General features: G+C 41.4%; 1 protein-coding gene across 3 annotated transcripts in view; it reads left to right on the top strand.

Annotated features, from left to right (window-relative positions):
- Window positions 1-20,894, top strand: part of LOC140914151 (netrin-4) — a 65,641-nt gene that overhangs the window by 12,382 nt on the left and 32,365 nt on the right. For all 3 annotated transcript variants that reach the window (XM_073351317.2, XM_073351316.2, XM_073351319.2), the window contains exon 3: window positions 11,078-11,341. In XM_073351317.2, the coding sequence (XP_073207418.1) occupies window positions 11,078-11,341 (264 nt within the window). The remainder of the gene's footprint in view (window positions 1-11,077; window positions 11,342-20,894) is intronic.

Raw genomic sequence — 20,894 nt, 5'->3', positions numbered from 1 at the left:
TCCCAAAGGATCCTGAAGTTATGGACAGACTTTATGAGGACCACTTAATTCACCATCATCACTGCAATGTGGGTATGTCTGGGGTACAAAGGCATTACCCATTCTGAGCCAGCACCATGACACACCAGACTTTTTATTCGAATGAAACAGATGGAGGGAGGAAAGGAGGTGGAATGTAGTTACCAAAAGTGAAAGTTGATCAGAACCATTGAGCTAACAGACTTACTCTCACAAAAAGTGCCATGGGATTTTTAACCACATGTGGTCAGTTTTTACATCTTAGTCGAAAGACGTCACCTATATCTGCACAGTGCCCCTGGGACACTGATTCAATACTAAAAAGAACAGGAGTACTTGTGGCACCATAGAGACTAACAAATTTATTTGAGCATAAGCGTTCGTTGTTAGTCTCTAAGGTGCCACAAGTACTCCTTTTCTTTTTGCGGATACAGACTAACACGGCTGCTACTCTGAAACCTGATTCAATACTGACTCAGAAGGAAGAGTGCCACCTAAGGAATCCCCAATGATATTTCCTGCAGCATTTCTGTTTTCTTTGGAGTTCCCACATCCAGTTGCTGAAGAGCCTTCCCCAGGAAAAGGGGTGTAGGGCATGAGAGCTGGTGAACTCATAGCACAAGCTGGTAACTTCTGAGAAATTATCTAACTTGTTCCCAACTGAAGTCACCAATTAATGTTAAGATGATTAAGATGCTAGTGTTACCCCTTTTGACCTGAGCTGATAGCCAATATTCAAGGTCTTGCAGGTTGTTTTTGTTAGGAGGAGAAATTGATAATAGTGTCAGGGATTTCTTTGATGCAAACCTGCTTATTTACAAAGAATGTAAACAAAGTTCTGTTTCCCTGAACACAGTAAGAATCAAACAAGAGGAGACTATTTCCTTGCTCATTATTCCAAGCCTCTTTTTCCAGCCAGCACTGTACCCCAAAAGCTCTCTTTTACCTTTTTCTTGATCACATTGCAAATTCTTCTCTAGCTATTCTTGGCTTTCTGCTGCCTTCTCTGTCTATGCCTGTGATGTTTCTGGCTCCATCTGCTCACATATAAACACAGGCCTCCACCAAAGCAGTATTCTGCCATCTGTGTTTGCATTCAACCCCCAGTGAAACCTCTCCATCCACATAGCTCTGCTCCTGACCAGCCTTGCATGTGGCATGTGTTTTGGGCAGTGGCTCCTATTGGCTTCAGCTATTTTACTCCAAAAGGAGCTTAGTTGCTTCTTACATTTAGCCTGAATGAAAGATGGCTGTTATGCCCACCAGCTTCACCCAAACCCCAGCATAAAACTATGGAATAACATTTTTTAGAAGATTTGTTCACCTCCAGTAAAACATCTGTCTACAGTAATGCTTCTGTGTGGCATTATGCATCAGTAGATGGAACTTTTTACTACTTGTCTATATGTCTACATTTCTAATGCACCACTCACTATTGTATGTAGGTACCAACACTAATATTATCGTTAGGGTCAGACAGTTTAAATGAAGATGTGGCCAAGGCAAAAGGTTAAATTAATTCAACACTGCAGTCAGACTTTGGTGTGCTCAGAAGCCTGGGAGTTCAGATCCCATCTGGTGGAGATAAGGATGGGGATGCTTGAACCTGCATATTGACAGCACGTGCATTCAAGGATGTGGGACATCAGGAGCGCATTTTTAAATAAACTAGAGCATCCGGAAATGAAAACAAATGTTCTTCTCTGTAGAAGAATATGTTTGTGTAAAAGGAAAACATTAACATGCAGGGTCTGTATCACAGTGTCCCACTTACAGCCTCAGGAGCTGATGATCAGAAATAAGACCTTACGCAATTGGGTCTGAAGAGTATAAGTGAGTTTTAAATCAAAGGCCCATCCATTTATGTGTGTGTCTGTGTGACAGATGACACCAATGAAGTGTGATATAATAAGCTCATTACTGGAATTCACTCGGGGGGAGAGGAATTGTGTATGCCTGAATAAGGTAACTGGTTCCTAGGCAACATGTGAAATGTGCCTTGGTTGGAAGACCTGTACACTCTTCATTGTCTAAACCATTGTGACCCCTTTGGGTATGGAAGTACCCCGTGCTGCCTTTTTGTCAAAGATGTCACTTTTAAGCTAACAGATTTTTAATTATTCCTATTTTAAAAAACACAGTGAGGGTCAAATTCAGACCTGGTGTAAGGGGGTGCAGCTCTCTGCTTCACAAGCACCAATTTGTTCAAACATGGGGCAGAGCCATCACCATGGAGGCCCCGGGTCTCTGTTCCCTCTCTAACTGCCATGGAGCAACACTGCTAGAAACTCTCTGGGTAGCTGCTAGCCCAGAGAAGGCTCTTCATCACACTGGGGGAACCTTCTCAAAAGTCAGTGCTCCTTCATAGGGACCAATGCGGGGGACAGGGTTATGTGTGCATAGCATACCTGGACATACAGATCCCTGACCCACAGAGGGTCCTGTTCTGAGTCCAGAAAGAGGAGGACAGTGCTGCAAAGGGGTGGGAAGAGGGATATCCATGCACAATATTTGCTCAGTCCTTTCTCAGGCAAAACTCTTATTGACTACAATGATAATTTTTCCTGATTAGGGACAGAGAGGTCAGGGCTGCAAGATTTAGACCCATTGCTTATTCCTCCCACTTGACACCATAATCTACTTGTGGCATCACAACGATTAGAGAACTGACAATGTTAAGGCCTCCGCAAAGGGATAAGCAGCAGGACCAGGTGATCTCTTAAGCAGGGCCAGCCTTAGGGAATATGGCACCCTGGGCGAACTTGCATTTTGGTGCCCCTTTAAGCAGGGGAAACTATTTTCAGGCAAATGCCCTTAAATTAAAGATGGAAGAGCCCTCTCTTTACCTGCAATATGTGGATACGTTAATAATTTACAAGGTTTTCAATGAGGCATCAGCAGCTATTTAAGGGTCTGATTCAACAAAGCATTGAAGTCAATGACAAATGGGATTGCTCATCTTTCTGCAAGATCAAGCCCCCTAATAGCGGAGGTGCAAGGGACAGAGTTGAATGCTCTAGTGAAATGTCCAGGAGATCTGCAGCAGGCATAGCAAACAGAGCTCAGCGTGATCCATGGGTTCTTCCAACTTCCAGCTGGAAAGGATTCGATGAGGGATTAGTCACTCTTGAAGGCAAGTGCCCGAATGTTATGACTAGGGCTGTCTGTTCAGCGTTTAGTTTAACTTGAGCTGTAGAGGAGAGAAAATGCAGAGGCATATTGGCGGGAAGTAGTTAACACCAGCAGAATAAACAAGTGGATAACACTGCCAGGCCTCACTTCTCTGGAGGACAAGCTTAAGGAGACAGAGCGGATTGTGTCTGAAGGTGACTTGAACCTAGAAGAAACAAATGGGGCTGAGAGAGGACAGGTCTGGGGGCCTGCCTCCCTGTTATATGAACTGCAGAGAGCCAGTGGCAACCCGTTCTGACCAGGTTTATAATGAGCCATGTCAGGGATATTTGTTTGGCACCTTGAAAACCAGCCAGAAAAACACACTGTTTTTCTAGCATTATTTCTGCGAGTCCTGACATGCCGGGCAGCAGATACCAAATAGATTTCTCATCCTCACGCTGTTATGTAAAAGCTTGGAGAAGCTCCCACTTCTTTTTTCAAGTCTCAATTGAGAAAAATCTCTTTGTATGAGAAGTTATTAGCCTGGTGGATAATTTACATGGTTTTTGTTTTTAACTCCATGCAGAAGATAATTTATTAATTGCTCTGTGGTTTTCTATATATTACTATGATCACCAAGACAGTGGCAGCTTAGATTTCTGTTAGATCTCTGTTCTGCAGGTTGGTTCTTTGGAAATCTTTCAGACAAGCTTTGCATAGGAAAGGTAGAGAAGAAATGGCATTGGTGATGGGCAGTGGTGCATTTCCCATCAGAATCCAGCCTAGGTCATCCATTCAGGGAGTTGATTGGCATTTCAGTATTGTCCATCTCTAACCTTCATAGAATCATAGAAGATTAGGGTTGGAAGAGACCTCAGGAGGTCATCTAGTCCAACCTCCTGCTCAAAGCAGGACCAACCCCAACTAAATCATCTCAACCAGGGCTTTGTTAAGCCAGGCCTTAAAAACCTCTAAGGATGGAGATTTCACCACCTCCCTTGGTAACCCATTCCAGTGCTTCACGACCCTCCTAGTGAAATAGTTTTTCCTTCATCACACAGGATCCTTTCCCATTGTCTTCTGACCTCTAAGCAATGAATCATTCCTCTAAGACTATGCATTACTCTACCACCAACAAGCAACAGCAACCATCAGCAGCAGAAAGCTGCTCTGACATACTGTTTGGATTGCCCTGCATAGGTATGATCCTTAGACTCCTGGCAAATTGCTATTGTGGCCCAAAATTTGGATACTCCTTCCGTAGTGCTTTATAATTCTTACCAAATGGAATGTAACACTTTGTAGAATGGGAATAGTAGCTTGTGGTACTCAAAAATATTCTTGTGAGGTGAATTTAGGAGAAATGTTTTGGATATTCTGAATCCAAAATGGAGCCACCATACTGATGACAAGGGTAGATGTTGAATGGAAGATTTGCTCACTGAGATAGCCCAAAGCAAATGCAAGTTGAAGAGGTATCAGCCCCCTCACTGTGTTGGAAAGCATAGAATTAATCCAAGGTGTCACTTTGTAGCTGGGTTTAACTGGATCATAGGTGCAAAACAAAAATTAAATGCATAGATATTTCTTTAATAAACTGCCATATTCTGTTTTTTAATTGCTCCATAGTTTTACTGTCCATAGTGGGAGGATGGAAATGCCGTAGATTTGGAGCCAACCTGTTCTGCGAATCAATGAGACGCTCAAATAGCTAAAAAGAAAACTGGGATTTCTTTGTGTTTCTAATGATGTGTTTTTCTGATGATGTTCTGAAACAGGACAAAGATCACTCTTGCATTGCAGGATGGAATAAAACAGGACAAAGATTACTCTTGCATTGCAGGATGGAATAATGCATTTAGCACTGTAGTTCCATTAAACTGATCATATAACATCTGTTAAAGGGTAGGAAAATTTGAGAGGTGAAAATGCTTACTACACCCTTAAGAACTAAATCAACTTGCAAGCAACCTACTACTGAAGAACATTTTGAATTGATGGAAGTTTTTATTATGGCTTCTTTCTGATGGGCATGCTTTGAGTGCAGGGACATTATTGTCCTCATTAAGCCAACGTGATCAGCATATCTTAGTGATGATTTGCAATATTCATTTTTTGTTCTGCACAAGGATCTTCTTTTGTAGGAGGGCATGCATAGGAACTTCCCTGCATGCGTGACTCATATTCCTTGACCTGAGGCTATGAGGGGAGCTTTTGTTGTGTCCACATCTTTTCTGACTACTGCAGGCTGGGAGATCATGTTAAAAAAACAGAATTAGCGGCCTCAAGAGTGGAGAAGCAAAACGTGGATTCAGTGAATGGCAAGAAATCAAGAATCTGAGACATTGTCTCTTGCATGAAGATGACCCTCTTGACTGGAGATAAAATATCATCCACTATGATGCTGTGCTAGCTGGTGAACAGAAAAACACATCCCCTAAAGATGGCTGTCTTGATTAGTTTTGAACTGGATTCTGCTAACTTCCTGGCTATTAGGATGGTCAGGGCAGACCAGGATAATTAGGGTGACCAGACAGCAAGTGTGAAAAATCGGGACGGGGATGGGGGAATAATAAGCACCTATATAAGACAAAGCCCCAAATATCAGGACTGTCCCTATAAAATTAGGACATCTGGTCACCCTAAGGATAATCTCCATCTTTATGAATCATGGCTGAATGACTGATGAAAATTAGAAGTGTGAGCGGGAGGGGGAACTAAGGTGACGAATGGGCACTCGATAGCAGATCTGCACTTAAGCATGAAAATCCTTACTAAGCTTTCAGCTACAATTTCAGTTTCTGGTAATAAGAGTAACTCAAGACTTACGATCTATTTCCATAAGATGTTGAGAGCCTCTAAGGAGATGCTGAGAGCCCACAACTCCAATCAAATTCAGTGGAAAATGGGAGTTGCTCAGCGTTTATCAGGGTGGGATCTGTAATGAAAATTGAGAAGACTCTGTCCTTTATTTATGCATAGACAACTCTCACTAAACCTACACACTAATGTTGGGGAAAGGTACTCAAAATTTTAGGGCAAAAAGCGTGGTAGCAGAAAGACTCAGATACCACAGTGATGGATTTAAATAGAATAGAATATCCTTATGATGAATGTCACATACTGGGAAGCCATCTTTGAATCAAGAGTTGGCATCAGAATAATAGGAACGACACAATTGTTTATTACATTCTCCTGACCTTTTTCCAGGAACGTAGTCGGGATGCCAAACTTGCAACTGACCCAGGGAAAGCTAATAAACAAATCAATTTTTCCATAAGGTAAACAAAATGTAAAAGTCAAATGTCTATTTGTATGCCAAGAATCTGCCTCGTACAATTCAGAATGCACAACCCAGCCCTGTAAACTAATGATAAGGCCAGATCTCAGAGCATCAGATAATTGATTGAGAGCTTTCAGTGTAGACTATCTCTTTCCATGGCCCATGGCATTATAAGTTTATTAAGCCGTAGATCCACTTCTAATCTAGTGATCTTTCAAACCACCAGCACAGACATTATTTAGATGGCCACCTTTTAAAAAATATTGATAATAGTTAAAATTAATATTTTTCACTTTATCTTCCATCTGGGAATCTCAAAGCACTTTACATACATTAATGAATCAATCCCCTCACCTCCTGTAAAGGAGGTAAGTGTTCTTATCCCCATTTTACCAATGGACAAACTGAGGCACGCAGTGATTGAGGTCACTGATGTCACTGGGAAAGTTCCCATGGATTTAAGCAGGAACAGGCTCTAAGTGACTTGCCTAAGGCCATGCAGGATGTCTATGGCAAGGCTTTGAATAAAACCCAAAAGTCTGAGGAGATCTCTTTAGCCACAAGAACACCTTGCCTCTTTTTTTGTACTTCCTCATACAATATAAAATGAGTAACTAATTGAAATGACTTTAGTGTCTTCCTAAGTCACAAAAAAAATCTATATACAGCACATAAGTGATATATACAATCATTGGATATATTTGGCTTCTAACTAGGGCTTCATTCGTTCCGATGGAATGAAAACAAACAAATAACATTTTATCATCTCTTTTTTTAGCAAAAACATTTTTAGTAGACGGTTGTATTTATTAATGAATTATTCCTGGAAACATATATCAGATGGGATGTCAGATCCCACCTGATAAATACCAGTATTTTAAATTATGCCTACTGGCCTTCACCGTAACATATATAAAAAACAATTGATCAACTAATGACAAAACAATAATAAAATGTAAGCAGGGTCAGAAAAAATAATAATAGCCAACAAAGAAACAGTAACTACACAATCATTCGTGTCTAGCAGATTTTATCTTCAGTGTTTCAAAGACCAGGGTTCTCCTCCAGGGAGTGTGATGGATTGAAGAATCTGAAACTCAGACTCTGTGTTCACCAGAGAAATTTGCACTGGTGTTGCTAAATGGAATCAAACGCTAAAGGTGTGCTCCACCAGTGCAAAATGGGGCATGCATTCAGGTGACTCACTCCAGACACCTGTGCAAACCCTTAATGACTCACTGCACTTGTAATAAACAAGATTTGCTCTTCTTTGACATACTGCAGAGTAAGTCACACCAGTTCAAACTCCACTTTGCATCAGTGCAACATATCTACGTTAGCTACTCCGGTGCAAATTTCCCTAGTGTGGACAGACCTTCAGTTTCTGTGATTCTTGTAATAGTCAAGGCTAGCAAGGAGCCAGTGATTGCTGAGCCCAGGAAGAACATATATATGAGTTCACTTTTGTTATGTCACTGGAATTAGGTTTTAATGTTGTAAAAATCTTTCTTTGGGAGAGACTGGGATAAACAACTCTAATCTCACCACTGAACTTATTCTAAAAAGCAGAAGTACATCATGAATAAATCAGGTAAGCAATTTCTTGTGTCTCAAATGGAACGGAATATTGCTGTTCCATAAATGGAGGCCATGATCCCTATGGGACTTCCAAAGCTATTAACATCTCTGCTGATGGGTAGATACTCAGAGCTCTAAGAGGATTTGGAAATGTCAAAGCAACTCCCCTGAAGAGATGCAAAGCCTGAAATGAAAATATTTGCAAAACAATCAATTCACAAGGAGCCCGAGTATTTTCTGAGCTGGCAGGTTAAGAAAGGAAATGCAAAACACCTTCATGACAGCAGGCAGAGCAGTAGTGAGAGCTTAGCACCCTGTAGCCGTTCTTTCAGCCTAAAGAACTCATTGCTACATAGGATACCTATTAATATCTGGAGAGGATGGGCAATTAACTGGATACCCAAATCACTAATCACTACCTGAAAAATGTGGCTTACACTAATATATACGAGATTTCTAATATTACACTAGACAGGGCCAAATGTATTGCTAGCATATGCCAATGCACTTCTATTTCCCTCAGATTTAAATATGATTCAGGATATGTAATTATAGTAAAAATACTTCTTTGAACCTTCTATAGCACTTTTCTATTGAAAATCCTAAATCTTTGCACATATATTAATGAATTAAATCTCACAATCTAGCCCAGGGATTGGCAACCTTTGGCACACAGCCCATCAGGGAAAGCCGTTTCAGGAGCTGCGATCGGCCGAACCTGTGGACACTGCAGGTAGACAAACCGTCCCGGCCTGCCAGCGGCTTTCCCTGATGGGCCACGTGCCAAAGGTTGCCAATCCCTGATCTAGCCTGTGACGTAGATCAGTATTATGAGCCTCCATTTTACAGATAGGGAATCTGAGGTACAGAGAGATTAAATTATTTGCCTGTGGTTATACAGGAGGGCTGTGGTAGAGCTGGGTCTAGAACCCAGATCTCCCAGCTCTTACCCCATGCCAGTCACCATTCCTCAGCTGACATGTCGCGGAGCAATATGCCACTAAAATATTTTTTTCTCAAACTTGTGGTCTCTCAAGTGTCCTAGTGGCTTGCTAGTACATATGAAGAATGGAACTTGTACAGGGATGACAAGAAGACAGATTAAACAGACTGATCAACTTTTTTGGGCCTCAGCTCCCTTGTGCCAGTATGAGAGACCTTCAGAGGGTTGTTTCAGGGCTTAATATGTTATTATTTATAACTTGCTTTGAGACACTTAATGTCAGAAGGCTCTAGAGAAGTGTCAGGTATTAGGTTTGCACATGGTATAATTAAGAGTGAATACACCAGGAACTAGGAGTGAATACACCAATCTATTCCCACATTGCTCTATCAGTCTAAAAATGTTGATCTTTGGGTCGATCAGACTGGGTCATTTGCCCATGACTCCACTGATAAGCAAATGAAGGATCCTGTTCTAAAGAGATTTGGTCATTGACCTATGGTTCCATTGATCAGGGGAATGTTGGGCCCATGGACTAAACAGAATGGACCATTTGCTTATGGTTCCATTGATCAGGGGAATGTGCACATCTGGGCAGAAAGGACTAGGCTATTTTATCATGGCTCCATTGATCAGGGGAATGTAAGCACCTGGGTTGCACAGGCTGGGCAATCTGCCCATATCTCCATTGAACAAGGGAATGTGGACATCTCTGGTCTGAACAGACAGGGTCATTTGCAACTTTGTGGATGGCTCCGCAGAATAAAAGAAGAGAATAAAAAAAAGGGAAAATTATAAAATAGAAAATGCTGTGGAAAGGCATGAAATGTGCTGTTGGCACTGTGGCATAACTCTGTCAGGTGTCGGTCTGCTACTGAGTCAGGCAGCTGACTCTGTTATTTTAAGGGGGTTTATCTCCCATGTGCCATCAACACACAACAGAGTTATCTGTTAGGCACAAACCACCAGTTCTTTTCTGGCCCCTGCAAACAAAAAGGAACAGAAGAAATATTTTACACACAGCAGGTATTTAAACTTGTCTGTCCACAAAAAAAGAAAATCCAGAGAGAGAGAGAGAGAGAGGGAGAGGGAGAGGGAATCCCTATGGAAACAAAGCTTTCACTCCACTAATATGGTTAGTCAGACAGAGACTGTCACTACTCATAAAGCAGGGCCAAAGAACCCTGAGGGCAAGTACCTCTGCTATGATGGCAAAACTCAGCCAGAGGAGAAAATAGCTCTCAAATCAGAGACAGCACATCGAAAAGGGAATCTAAGCCTGGGAACTAATGCGACCAGCTCTCTAGTTCACTGTCACCCCTCTATCTCCACCACTCACCCTCACAATATAAAAAAAAAGACCCTGAAGAGAGGAAGAGTCAAAGTGGAATCCAAGCTAAAACAGGACATATTCCTGCAGCCTTTGTTAAACACAAAATCAGAGTCTTGATACCAAGAAAAAAACTATTATTCCGTTGGGATTCTGTAATCTGTAATATGAATAGCCTTTCTCAGCAACATGGAAACTCCAAACAAACAATAACCTTGCCTCTTATGTCCAGCAGCAATAGGATGCCTTTATTCGTGGATTTTAACTGTTTGAATACTGCAGATTCTCTCTCTCTCTAGCCCCTCCTAATTAATAATTTGGCTCAGCCTTTAAAATGATCTGCTTATCCTAATGTTTAACAGTGGTGTGACAGGCTGTGTTTGCTGGTTGTTAGTTTCGGGGACTGACTCATGACTCCTGGATTCTATTTTCAGCTTTATCACAGACCAGTTGTGTGGCTTTGAGCAGATCACCTCACCTCCCTGTGCCTCGGTTTATACTACTCTAGAATGGTGAGACTACCTCACAGAGGTATTGGGAGGCTGAAGGTATTTTCTTAAAATGCTTTGAGATGCTCAGGTGGAAAGTGGTGTAGAAAAGTGGACAGTGTTGCATTTACAACCCCGGTATTCGTCTGAGTTGTCACAATCCGTCACTACCTGGTGCCTCATACATGTCAACCATGACTAAGGCTGTGAGAAGCCTCCCAAATGGCAACTATTATTCTTTCCTGAGCATCCCGTTTGTCTGGACTGCACATATTCAGGGGTGCTGCATCTCCTCAAGGATGTGTTTTCTGTTTGCCTCCTAGGTGATCTATCGTGCCTTAACTCCAACCAACAAGATTGAAGACCCATATAGTCCTGAGGCCCAAGACCTCCTGAAACTCACCAACCTGCGCCTCCTTTTGTTAAAAAGGCAGGAGTGTCCCTGCCAAGGCTTGGGATTGCTGGAGAAACCCCAGAGGTTTGCCCACTATGCTATCTATGATCTGATTGTCCGGGGAAGTTGCTTCTGTAATGGGCATGCAGAAGAATGTCAGCTTGCCAATCGGACAGGGAACACAGAGAATGTGGTGAGTTCTTGAAATTCACTAGTTTACTTCAATTTGTATTTGTTTGTGCTTCCTGAGACAAAGAGAGGCTTCTCCATAAGACCCTGTCCATCTTCCCCATAACAGTTTAAAATAGGGTACCACTGATAATCCACATCAATGAAACCTAAACCTGCTTCTTAGTATGGAAGGGGCTATATAACACTAAAAGCTGTTCCAAACATGATCTGTGTTAGAGATAGGCCTGAACCAAAACCTTGGATCTGAACATACCCACACTTGTGGAGAGGTTTGACATCTGAACTGGGATCCAGATCCAAATATAGTGGCTGATATACCTCTTCTCGTATCTCAGCAGGGAGATAAACCAAAACCTTGGACCCAAACATTGCCCGTGAAATTCTGGAATTTCAAAATCTGTTCTAAAAAAGGAGTACTTGTGGCACCTTAGAGACTAACAAATTTATTTGAGCGTAGCTCACAAAAGCTTATGCTCAAATAAATTTGTTAGTCTCTAAGGTGCCACAAGTACTCCTTTTCTTTTTGCGGATACAGACTAACCATGGCTGCTACTCTAAAATCTGTTCTAGTTATCTGTCTTAAATCACATAAGGAAATCTCTCTTTAAACAATGCAAAGAATCTCATTTACCGCAAGCTAGGACATTAAAAGTATTGCTTGAAATTCCATTTTTACTTTGCACTGTATTAGAGTGCAAATGATAGCGGAGATCCCCACCACTGGAGACCCTTGAATTTGCAAGGCACAAGTAGTTGTGTTATGGTTATGATTTCAGCTTTTGACTCTGAACTTCCTGGGTTTTGTTGGTTCAGCCAGATGCTAAGCATTATTGGTGGGAGAAGAAGATTGTGTGAGTGGTTTAATTATAGAGTCCTACAGCCAAATTCATAACTGTGGAATACTTCAATTATTTTCAATGAAAATTTTGCTTGATTAGGCACTGCAGAGTTTGACTCTAGATACCAGGCCAGAAGAAAGAGGCATGATTGGTCTTGTTGTTCCTTCTCTTGAATCACAGCAATGTGTCAATGTTCTATTGGTTTTTTTGAAAGGTCTTAGCTTGACCCATTCAATCTAATCTTTGTCTTGATATATAATGGACTTCTGTACAAATAATTTGTTACTCATTTGTGACTCTAACAGAGAATATTCTCGATAAAAGGGAACATAAAAAGGGTAAAAAGAAGAAAAGAAAAAGAAAACGAACGTTTTGCCAGTGCAGTTATTTATGTGCATGTATGTTTTCGGGGCACAACTGTGGGACTAGTGGTTCAAAATGTGGCCGAGAACATATTTGCTTGTAATAAACTCCGATCACTTTTTAATTTTAATATCTACCTGGCTGTTCTTTTAGATACTTGGACCAACAATTTGCTCTAGTGCTGACACTACATCCCAAGTTTCAATCTGGAGGGATTTCTTCTCCTTTTGCGCACCCTCGTGCACTCAAGTGTGTAAACTATTGGGCTTGATTATCCGAGGGGCTGAGCATTTAAATCTCCAACTGAAGTCAATGGGATCTGTGGGTGTTTAGTGACTGAAAAATCAGGCAGGACATCCCTTTTATTTTCTGGATAATGGACTAGAGAGGAAGTGAAAGTCTCAACAGAAATGCAGGTGGTCTTGAGCCCAGCCTTGTCTTGACCTCTGGAGAAAAGCCAGGTTTGCAAGGAGCTTGGGAATTATTTTTTGTGACACATTTGGATCAGCTTGTGATAAGATTCATAACCAAACTTAAAAAAAAAAAAAAAAAGACAGAATAAGTGCAAATTTACCAAGTTTCTGGTAAGATTTTTTTGTTATTTACTTAACCTTCTTGTAGCACAAGGTTCAGAATGTAAAGGTGATTCTCTTTCCCCCTCCACTCAGCTTAAAACAGGTTAGGATAAAAAGGATCTGTCATACATACCACAAGTTCACTCTTGAATGGTGCTAAGCCTGAATTTACTTCAAAGGTTCCGTGCGCCATTTACCTGACACCACCCTAGTTCACAGTAGCCCTTTACATTTTATGAGGAGACCAGATTCAAACTCCTAACCTTTTCACTGGTATTATACATGCCAGGTACATGTATAATACATGCTCCAGTCCAAATAGAGCAATTACGATACTGTGTGCTATAGTTTTCAGTAGAATGTTAATTGGCTGAATAGTGAAGAGATTAATAATTAATGTAATCTTCAACAGTCACTTTGGAATAAAATTTGAGGCCTTGATCTAGGAAAGCCCATATTTACACTGTGGTATGTGCTTTAGTGCTTTCCTGAATAAGGATGTGTTCCTGAATCAAAGCCTTAAAGCTGTGCAGGGTGTTCGAATGCTGCTATTCAGACTTCACTACCAATAATGCCCCCATTACTGTCTAAATACTGATTCAGCTGTACATATTGTATGGAGTAACCTTAATAACAGTCATGGGAGAATTATGTTAACCAAATATAGTGTGTTATCCAAGGACATCAAAAAAGATACATTCCAGGCCAAGAATTCAAGCCATTTAACCAGGAGCAGCAACACAAGTCAACAGCTCTGTGGTTTTCCATAAGGCTTTCTGTCTCTATAATGGGATCTGAAAACAAAAGCGCCATACATACTTTATTCATGATGCACTCTGACATTATAGACTCAAGAAACCCGTTCCACAACTAATTTCATGTCCATATAGGTATATGGTGCGTGTGTTATTCTGGTTTTTTTCGTCTGGAATGGATATTCCTAGGTGTCTTTTAAGTTTTCTACTTTTAGAGTTAGATATTGTACAATTAATAAAGATCATATGAATTTCACAATATTTAAAAGATTTTTTCTGAATCACTACTAGCCATGGTATAAATCAAGCATCTTATGTATGCTAGCATTGGGTGATGTTATCCACCCACTGTAAATGTGGACCCGTTTAAGACATAACTGTAGAAAAAACACTGTTTAAAGAACAAATTCTCTACTGCAAACTGTTTAATATACAAATGGTGAAATAGAATAGATGAGTTACTCATTAAATGAATACAGCTGGTAGAAGAATAAACCCTACCCGTCAAAAGGGAAAACACAATATTGTGCATGCTGTTGGCACAGTCATTGTAAACTATGACTGGATGTCTCTTTTTTTTATTTTTTCCATTAGTCTCAATGGAACAGGGGTTTTGTGCCATCAAATGACTTCACGGGGCAGAAGGTGAAATAGTTTTGATGAAATAGATTTCATGAGTGACTCATACCCCAGGAGACAACAAGAAGTATGTATCCTAGTACTTACACTGAGAGACAAGGGTGAGTGGTTTGCCTGGGTAGGACTCAATGAGAACTGAGGATGGGCTTCAGGATCCCTGTACCAATTCCCCTGAAGGTGCAGTGCCCATCGTGTGGCGGAAGATGTTTTATAGAACATATTAATAAAGAAAATCAATGGGCATCTTGAGATTTAAGATTGTTAAGCCTTTTTAAATCTTTTGATTATTTAATATATGGTACTTATAGGAAATGCAGAGCATACAAGCATTTTAAATAAACTATTCCTCTCAATGCTGGGTTTTGCTTTTTATGGATTATTTCACTGGTATTTTTGTCTGGAAGCATCTGATATTTCCTATGTTAAATTTAGCATAATCTCTATAACTACGCTCATATTTCTCTGTACAAAGTTCCTGTAAATTCCTTCCTTAGTCAAATAGGTGGGACACAAGACTAGGTGAAAAGCCTGGATCCAGCTCTTTTGCGTATTCTTCCATTTCAATGCAGAAAGTAAAAAGGAGAAGAAGTGATGGCCAAGAAATCTATGGGCAAACATCCCAAATTTGGGGTTTTTTTGCAGCAGCAATTACCCTTTTTCTTGTTTTCCCTTTCTCCTCTCTTACCCCCAAGTCATTTGGCAGATGCTGCAAAGATATGAAACATGATTTATGCATCATCTTGTAGCATCCTTAGGTTTACACTCAAAGGGCAGAATTCTTCTCTCAGTTCTGCACGGGCTACAACATTTGGTTCTCCCTACATTATGGTGACATGACAGCGAGTGTGAAAAATCAGGACAGAGGGTGGGAGGTAATATGCTCCTATATAAGACAAAGCCCCAAATATCGGGACTGTCCCTATAAAACTGGGACATCTGGTCACCCTACCCTACATGAGTGGATCTTTTATGGATGTCAGTGAAGGAGAACTACTTATTGAAGCTGGGTGATGCCATGAAAGTTACAGAGAAGCATTTTTGTTGTAAGTGCAGGACATTGGCACCAGTTTAGAAAGGAATGAATGCCCTGACCAGGCACATCTGTGTGCCTCCTTGCCAGAGGATGTTGTGAAGGCCAAGACTATAACAGGGTTCAAAAAAGAATTAGATAAGTTCTCGGAGGATAGGTCCATCAATGGCTATTAGCCAAGATGGACCTGGAAGGTGTCCCTAGCCTCTGTTTGCCAGAAGCTGGGAATGGGAGACAGAGGATGGATTACATGATTATTACCTGTTCTGTTCATTCTCTCTGGGGCACCTGGCATTGGCCACTGCCAGAAGACAGGATACTGGGCTAGGTGGACCTTTCTTATGTTTTCTATGTTTTTTTCATTGCTGGACATAGTGGAAAGTAGCCCTCCCCGACTCCCTCGCCAAATACTGTTTCTGTAGGAGGTGCAAAGATAGCTGTTGTGATGTGCTGAGGGCCTTGCTGTAGGACACTGTAGGGCATGAGGAACAGTGGTCACGTTTAGGTTGCAGTTAGCTAACAGATGGTAGCTAAGACCAACCTTTCCCCTAGCGTACATCTAGAACATACAAAGGAGCTTAGAGTGCAGACAGAGAGCGCAGACAGTGAATGGCTTCTAGACAAGCTTCCAGTCCATTTGCCAAATATTTCCCAGTTCTTTTTTTAGTGCAAATGAAACAATAATAAATATGGGACAAAGGAAGATCATTGTGTATCCAAAAAAATGATTTATAAAACACAGTGCAGAACCACTGGCTGTTGACAAGTGTTGGGGGTGTTTTGTTTGTTTTTGGTGCCCTCATTGCCAGGAAATTCACATGAATTGCCTCAGACATCAGTTCCTCTTCTTTATTATCTTGTTTACAGAGGGGAATTGTACTTTTTTCTGGGCCTGATCCTACACAATTTCAGCCAAAGGAAATTTTCTCATTGATTTAAATGGGAAAAGGATCTGGCCCTATCTGCAGTTTCTTGTTTGGGGTAAGGGGGAGTTGAAACAAGGGTTACATAGGGTAAAACTTGTTTTTCTACAGCACTTTGCTTGGTGACTTGGCTGTCATCCCCCTTACAAATATTATCTCCTGACAAAATACCTTGTGCTGTTCCACTGATAATTCTCCAACTAAGTTTCCACAGTCTCTGATGGATCCAAGTTGTGCCAGACTATGTGACTTCCAAGACTCAGCGCTGCCAGGAGCTGCTCTCTGTTGAAGATGGCAATTCAAAGAGCAGTTTTTGCTAGGGGAAAAATTAGCCTCAGTTAGGTGACTATCATCAGAAATGTTAATGTATTGTAGGCTACCTCAGAATGAGTTCTAGGGTCTCCCTACTGTTTTGCCTGAATAAGGACTGAATTAGGACTCCAGGGTCTGGTGCGCCCCATTTGAAAGAACAGGAAGAGATAACACAGACTATGTAACAATAAGTAGTTTGTTTAAGTTACATGGACCACACGTAAAGAACATTATATCCCTGGCACGTTTGCTAGCCATGTTAGATACAATGTTTTTCCAGGACTCCCTGCTGGAGCAGTGGATGAAGAAAGATGGCTAAGTTTCAGATATTGTCTGAGAGAGAAGCTGCCATAGCTAGCATCACAGATAGGTTCACTTGGATTTTCTTAGGAGCAGCTGTGGTGGAGCAGAGGGCTCCATGCAGTATGGTGCCCTGTGAGCCACAGATGAGAACCGACTTCAAAACTGCGGCTTTGAGGGTATGTTTACACTGCAGTTAAACACCCATGGCTGGCCTGTGTCAGCTGACTCGGGTTCGCAGGGCCCAAATCCAAATGTCTACACCACAGTTAAATAGCACAGTAATCCCAGCCCCGTGAGCCCGAGTCAGCTGACACAGGCCAGCAGTGGGTGTTTAATTGCAATGTAGATATACCCTGAGTGACAGTCAAGTTCCCCAAAATGATCTAATCCAAGGCCAGAGATGAATGTTCAGACCCATCTAAAAGGCCAAATCCAGAATTTCTTAGGCAAAACTCCCACTGAAGTCAATGGATATATTGCCTAAGTAGTGACTGAGTAAAATCTGAGTAAGGGCTTCTGGACATGGCTCAAGTAGCTGATATCTCATGTAGACTGTGAGGAACATTCCTACGTTAAGCTAAATCTCTGTTGTTGCCTGGCACTAGAAACAGGGCCCAAACCAAAATGCAGCATCACTAAACTTTGGAATTGTTTGAGATTCAGACCAGAATGTTCTAAACAGTCTCGCCTTTATTATGGGCAAAACCTAAACCCCTGATTCAAATACCCTCCAACTTTGGGACTGACACCATCCCAGTCTGGAAAATGCATTTGTCCTGGTATGAATTTCTTGTGGACTATTCCCTGCTAGTACATCTAGCAGCACTAAACGGGTCAGGTTTTTTTCTTTTTTTCTTTCAGATAGAGGACGTAGCAGATATTAAACTGATAAGGGCCATGGTAGACAGATCTCTCAGTTTCAGAGGTTCATTTCAGAAGTTCATTTCAGTTAAAATAAGGACCCAGTAGTTTGAGTTCCTCTGCAAAGTATTTCTGAAGTTTCTGAGTTCCTTGGGTCTCCAAAACTGAGCTCAAAGTCTCAAAGAGCAGGCACGCTCAGAGGATTTCTGCTACTTCCTACTCCCAGATGGACTAGAATACCTTGAGAAAAGCCTACCCAGTGGTATTTTGACACTTTAACTTCCAGCTACAATTGCAGGGGCACTTAAAAATGAAAAGTAATGAATAAAGTAGTTAATCAAACTTTTTAGAATCACCAGTGTTTGGGTTTGCGTTTTGGGTGAGGGTTCAGGTCAGATTGATTCACAGCGCCCTCATTTTTGGAACGCACCCACTCTACTGCTGAGTGCTGAATGAAATTCGGCTGTTGGCCCCATTCCTTCTTACAAAGAAGGCTAATTTGCTGAGCCCCTACTGATATTATTGACTGTACCCTGTAAATATACTGTAATGCATGGCATCTTTCTGTGTCCGCTGCCCTTTGCTGGACTACTCAACCTGGGGTCATAAATCCTGTAGCTAACATCTAATGGAGATTTGAGCAGGGGGTTGGACTAGATGACTTCCTGAGGTCCCTTCCAACCCTGATAGTCTATGATTCTATGATTCTCCGTTGGCTGAAATAGGGATCTGTGCTTTTAAAGCAAGAGGATCTGAGTTCCGTCCATGCTGTCAGTGTGAAGTTTTGAGTGGCTGTGGTGTACAGCATAGCAACAAACATGATAAAGCCCTTGGTGACCATGTTATCATACAGTGAGCATGTAGTCTAGGATTATAAATTCAAGTAAAATATACTTTCCCACATCCCTCTGCCAAGAACCACATGTGGTGCTGAATTACTCTTATTAATGTCTTGGAAATCTCTTTTATTAATGATTAAGGCTCTGAATCAGGAAACTTACCTATTCAGGAAGGCTGTTTAAGTGCTTTCCTGAATCAAGGCCTGAAAGAGCATTCTTTGTAACTTACTTACACACACACCCCCACACACACGCCAGGGAGCAGCCTCTCTATCTCTCTCTCTCTCTCTCTCTCTCTCTCACACACACACACACACACACACACACACACACACACACACACCATCTTTGTAGGAAGCAACACTTCTACTCCACTTCTTTGACTTTAAACTATTTTGTGTGATGGGGTTACAAACTAACTCCCTATCTGAGACTGTATTAACTTTTAAACACAGCCTTTTATTAAATGTAATGGTTAAGAATGAAATGTAAGCCATTCAAAAGTACGGTAGTTTCATTTTATTGCTTAACTGGTTAATTACTGGTAGGTTGGGGCTTTTTTGGTTATTTTAATCACTTAATTGCTGCTTTCATCTTCTGTGAAAGAACCACACTACTCCTGCCAGTAGAGACCTTTGATTGGAAGCACTTGTAAATACCCTTAGGGCTGGTAAAATGGTTTAATGTTCCTTATATTGCCTTCAGGGGGTTGTTTTTCTTTTTAAAGATGGGGGAGGGGAAGAAATAATCAGCTCTGTTTAAAACTATCAAAGACCATTTGAGACCAACATCTATCTCTCCAAAGAGTCAAGTACAGCAAATTTCAGAGGGTGTTTATTTGGTTTCCATTCGATACAAGCTGTCCAAAATTAGACTTGATTCAAGCCACACTGATACTCTAGCAAATCCCAGGGTCATGGCAGTTGTTTTGTACAGGTGAATATCCACAGTAACAATGTAAGTATACCAGCTGCTGAGCTCCCTGCACTCTGCTACATGAGCCTCACACGCCAACTAAAAATAACAATATCACCCAGAATGTACTTTACTGTTTATCATTATCAGTAGTTAATATTAACTGAGTACTGTAAAATGAGATAAAGGAAGGAATTTATAGCCACAAACATTGGTTTGACCACTGTAAATCCCAAGTAATTCCATTACAGTCAGTGGAGTTGCATCAGATTTACACACTAGTATAAGTGACAGGAGAATTTGGCCCACTGGTGTGAACAGATGTTGTTCAAGTTTCTCCATTACACAGCCATGGCAGTACTCCCTGGTGCTAACCTGTTATGTCTGTGCTGGGAATCCAAAGATCTCTGATAATGTACTTTAGGTATGACAAAAAACACTTCTCTTCTCTCTTGAAACCCAGTTCCGGGTCTCTTCCCAGCAGAGCTGGCCACTCCTGCCAAAGTGTTTTGTGCTTTTGTGATGTGGACCAAAAGAATCTAGGATGTGACCACCAAACTCATTTTCACCATTTGATCTGAGAAGATTTGAACTGTGGCAAAAGTTCAGGTTAATGCATTGACCCAGTAATATACTGAGCCTCCTTTCTCTTCCTCACTTGAAATAGCCAGTCTCCATTCAATGGGGCAATCACTGGAACCAGATGACCTACTGCATCTCATTATTGTAATTGTAATGTCCTATGTTCCTCGGGCTTTATGTCAACATAGCAGCTATTATTTGCATGCTATTTGGTAGGCACTGACAATATGCTCATCGCTATACAAGACAGACGAGGGCAGCCCTGCCCAAAGACACAGAAAAGTCAAGCCTGCACAGAGACAGAAAATGATAAGAAACCAGACTGAGATGTTGGCTGGGGTGGAGTCATGCATGAGCTTGAAGGTGCAGACAAGAAGTTGATGCTTGATGGATTAGGCAACAGAGAAACACAGGCAGCTCTCAAATATCCCCCAGCAGGCTTGACTTGCAGACATAGGAGATTGGGTACCAGACAAAGGCCAGATTGGCGACTTGAAACCCTCAAAGGCCCAGCTCACTCTATGACATCCCTTTGTTGTAATGTATAAATTTTGTCTCTTTGTGAGATCACGCACAGCATTCCCTACATTATGCCTTTGTCACTGTTCAGAAAGTGAC

The sequence above is a fragment of the Lepidochelys kempii genome, chromosome 7 (genome assembly GCF_965140285.1).
Source record: "Lepidochelys kempii isolate rLepKem1 chromosome 7, rLepKem1.hap1, whole genome shotgun sequence".
Taxonomy (NCBI): Eukaryota; Metazoa; Chordata; order Testudines; family Cheloniidae; genus Lepidochelys; species Lepidochelys kempii.
This window is presented reverse-complemented; position numbering and strand designations above follow the sequence as displayed.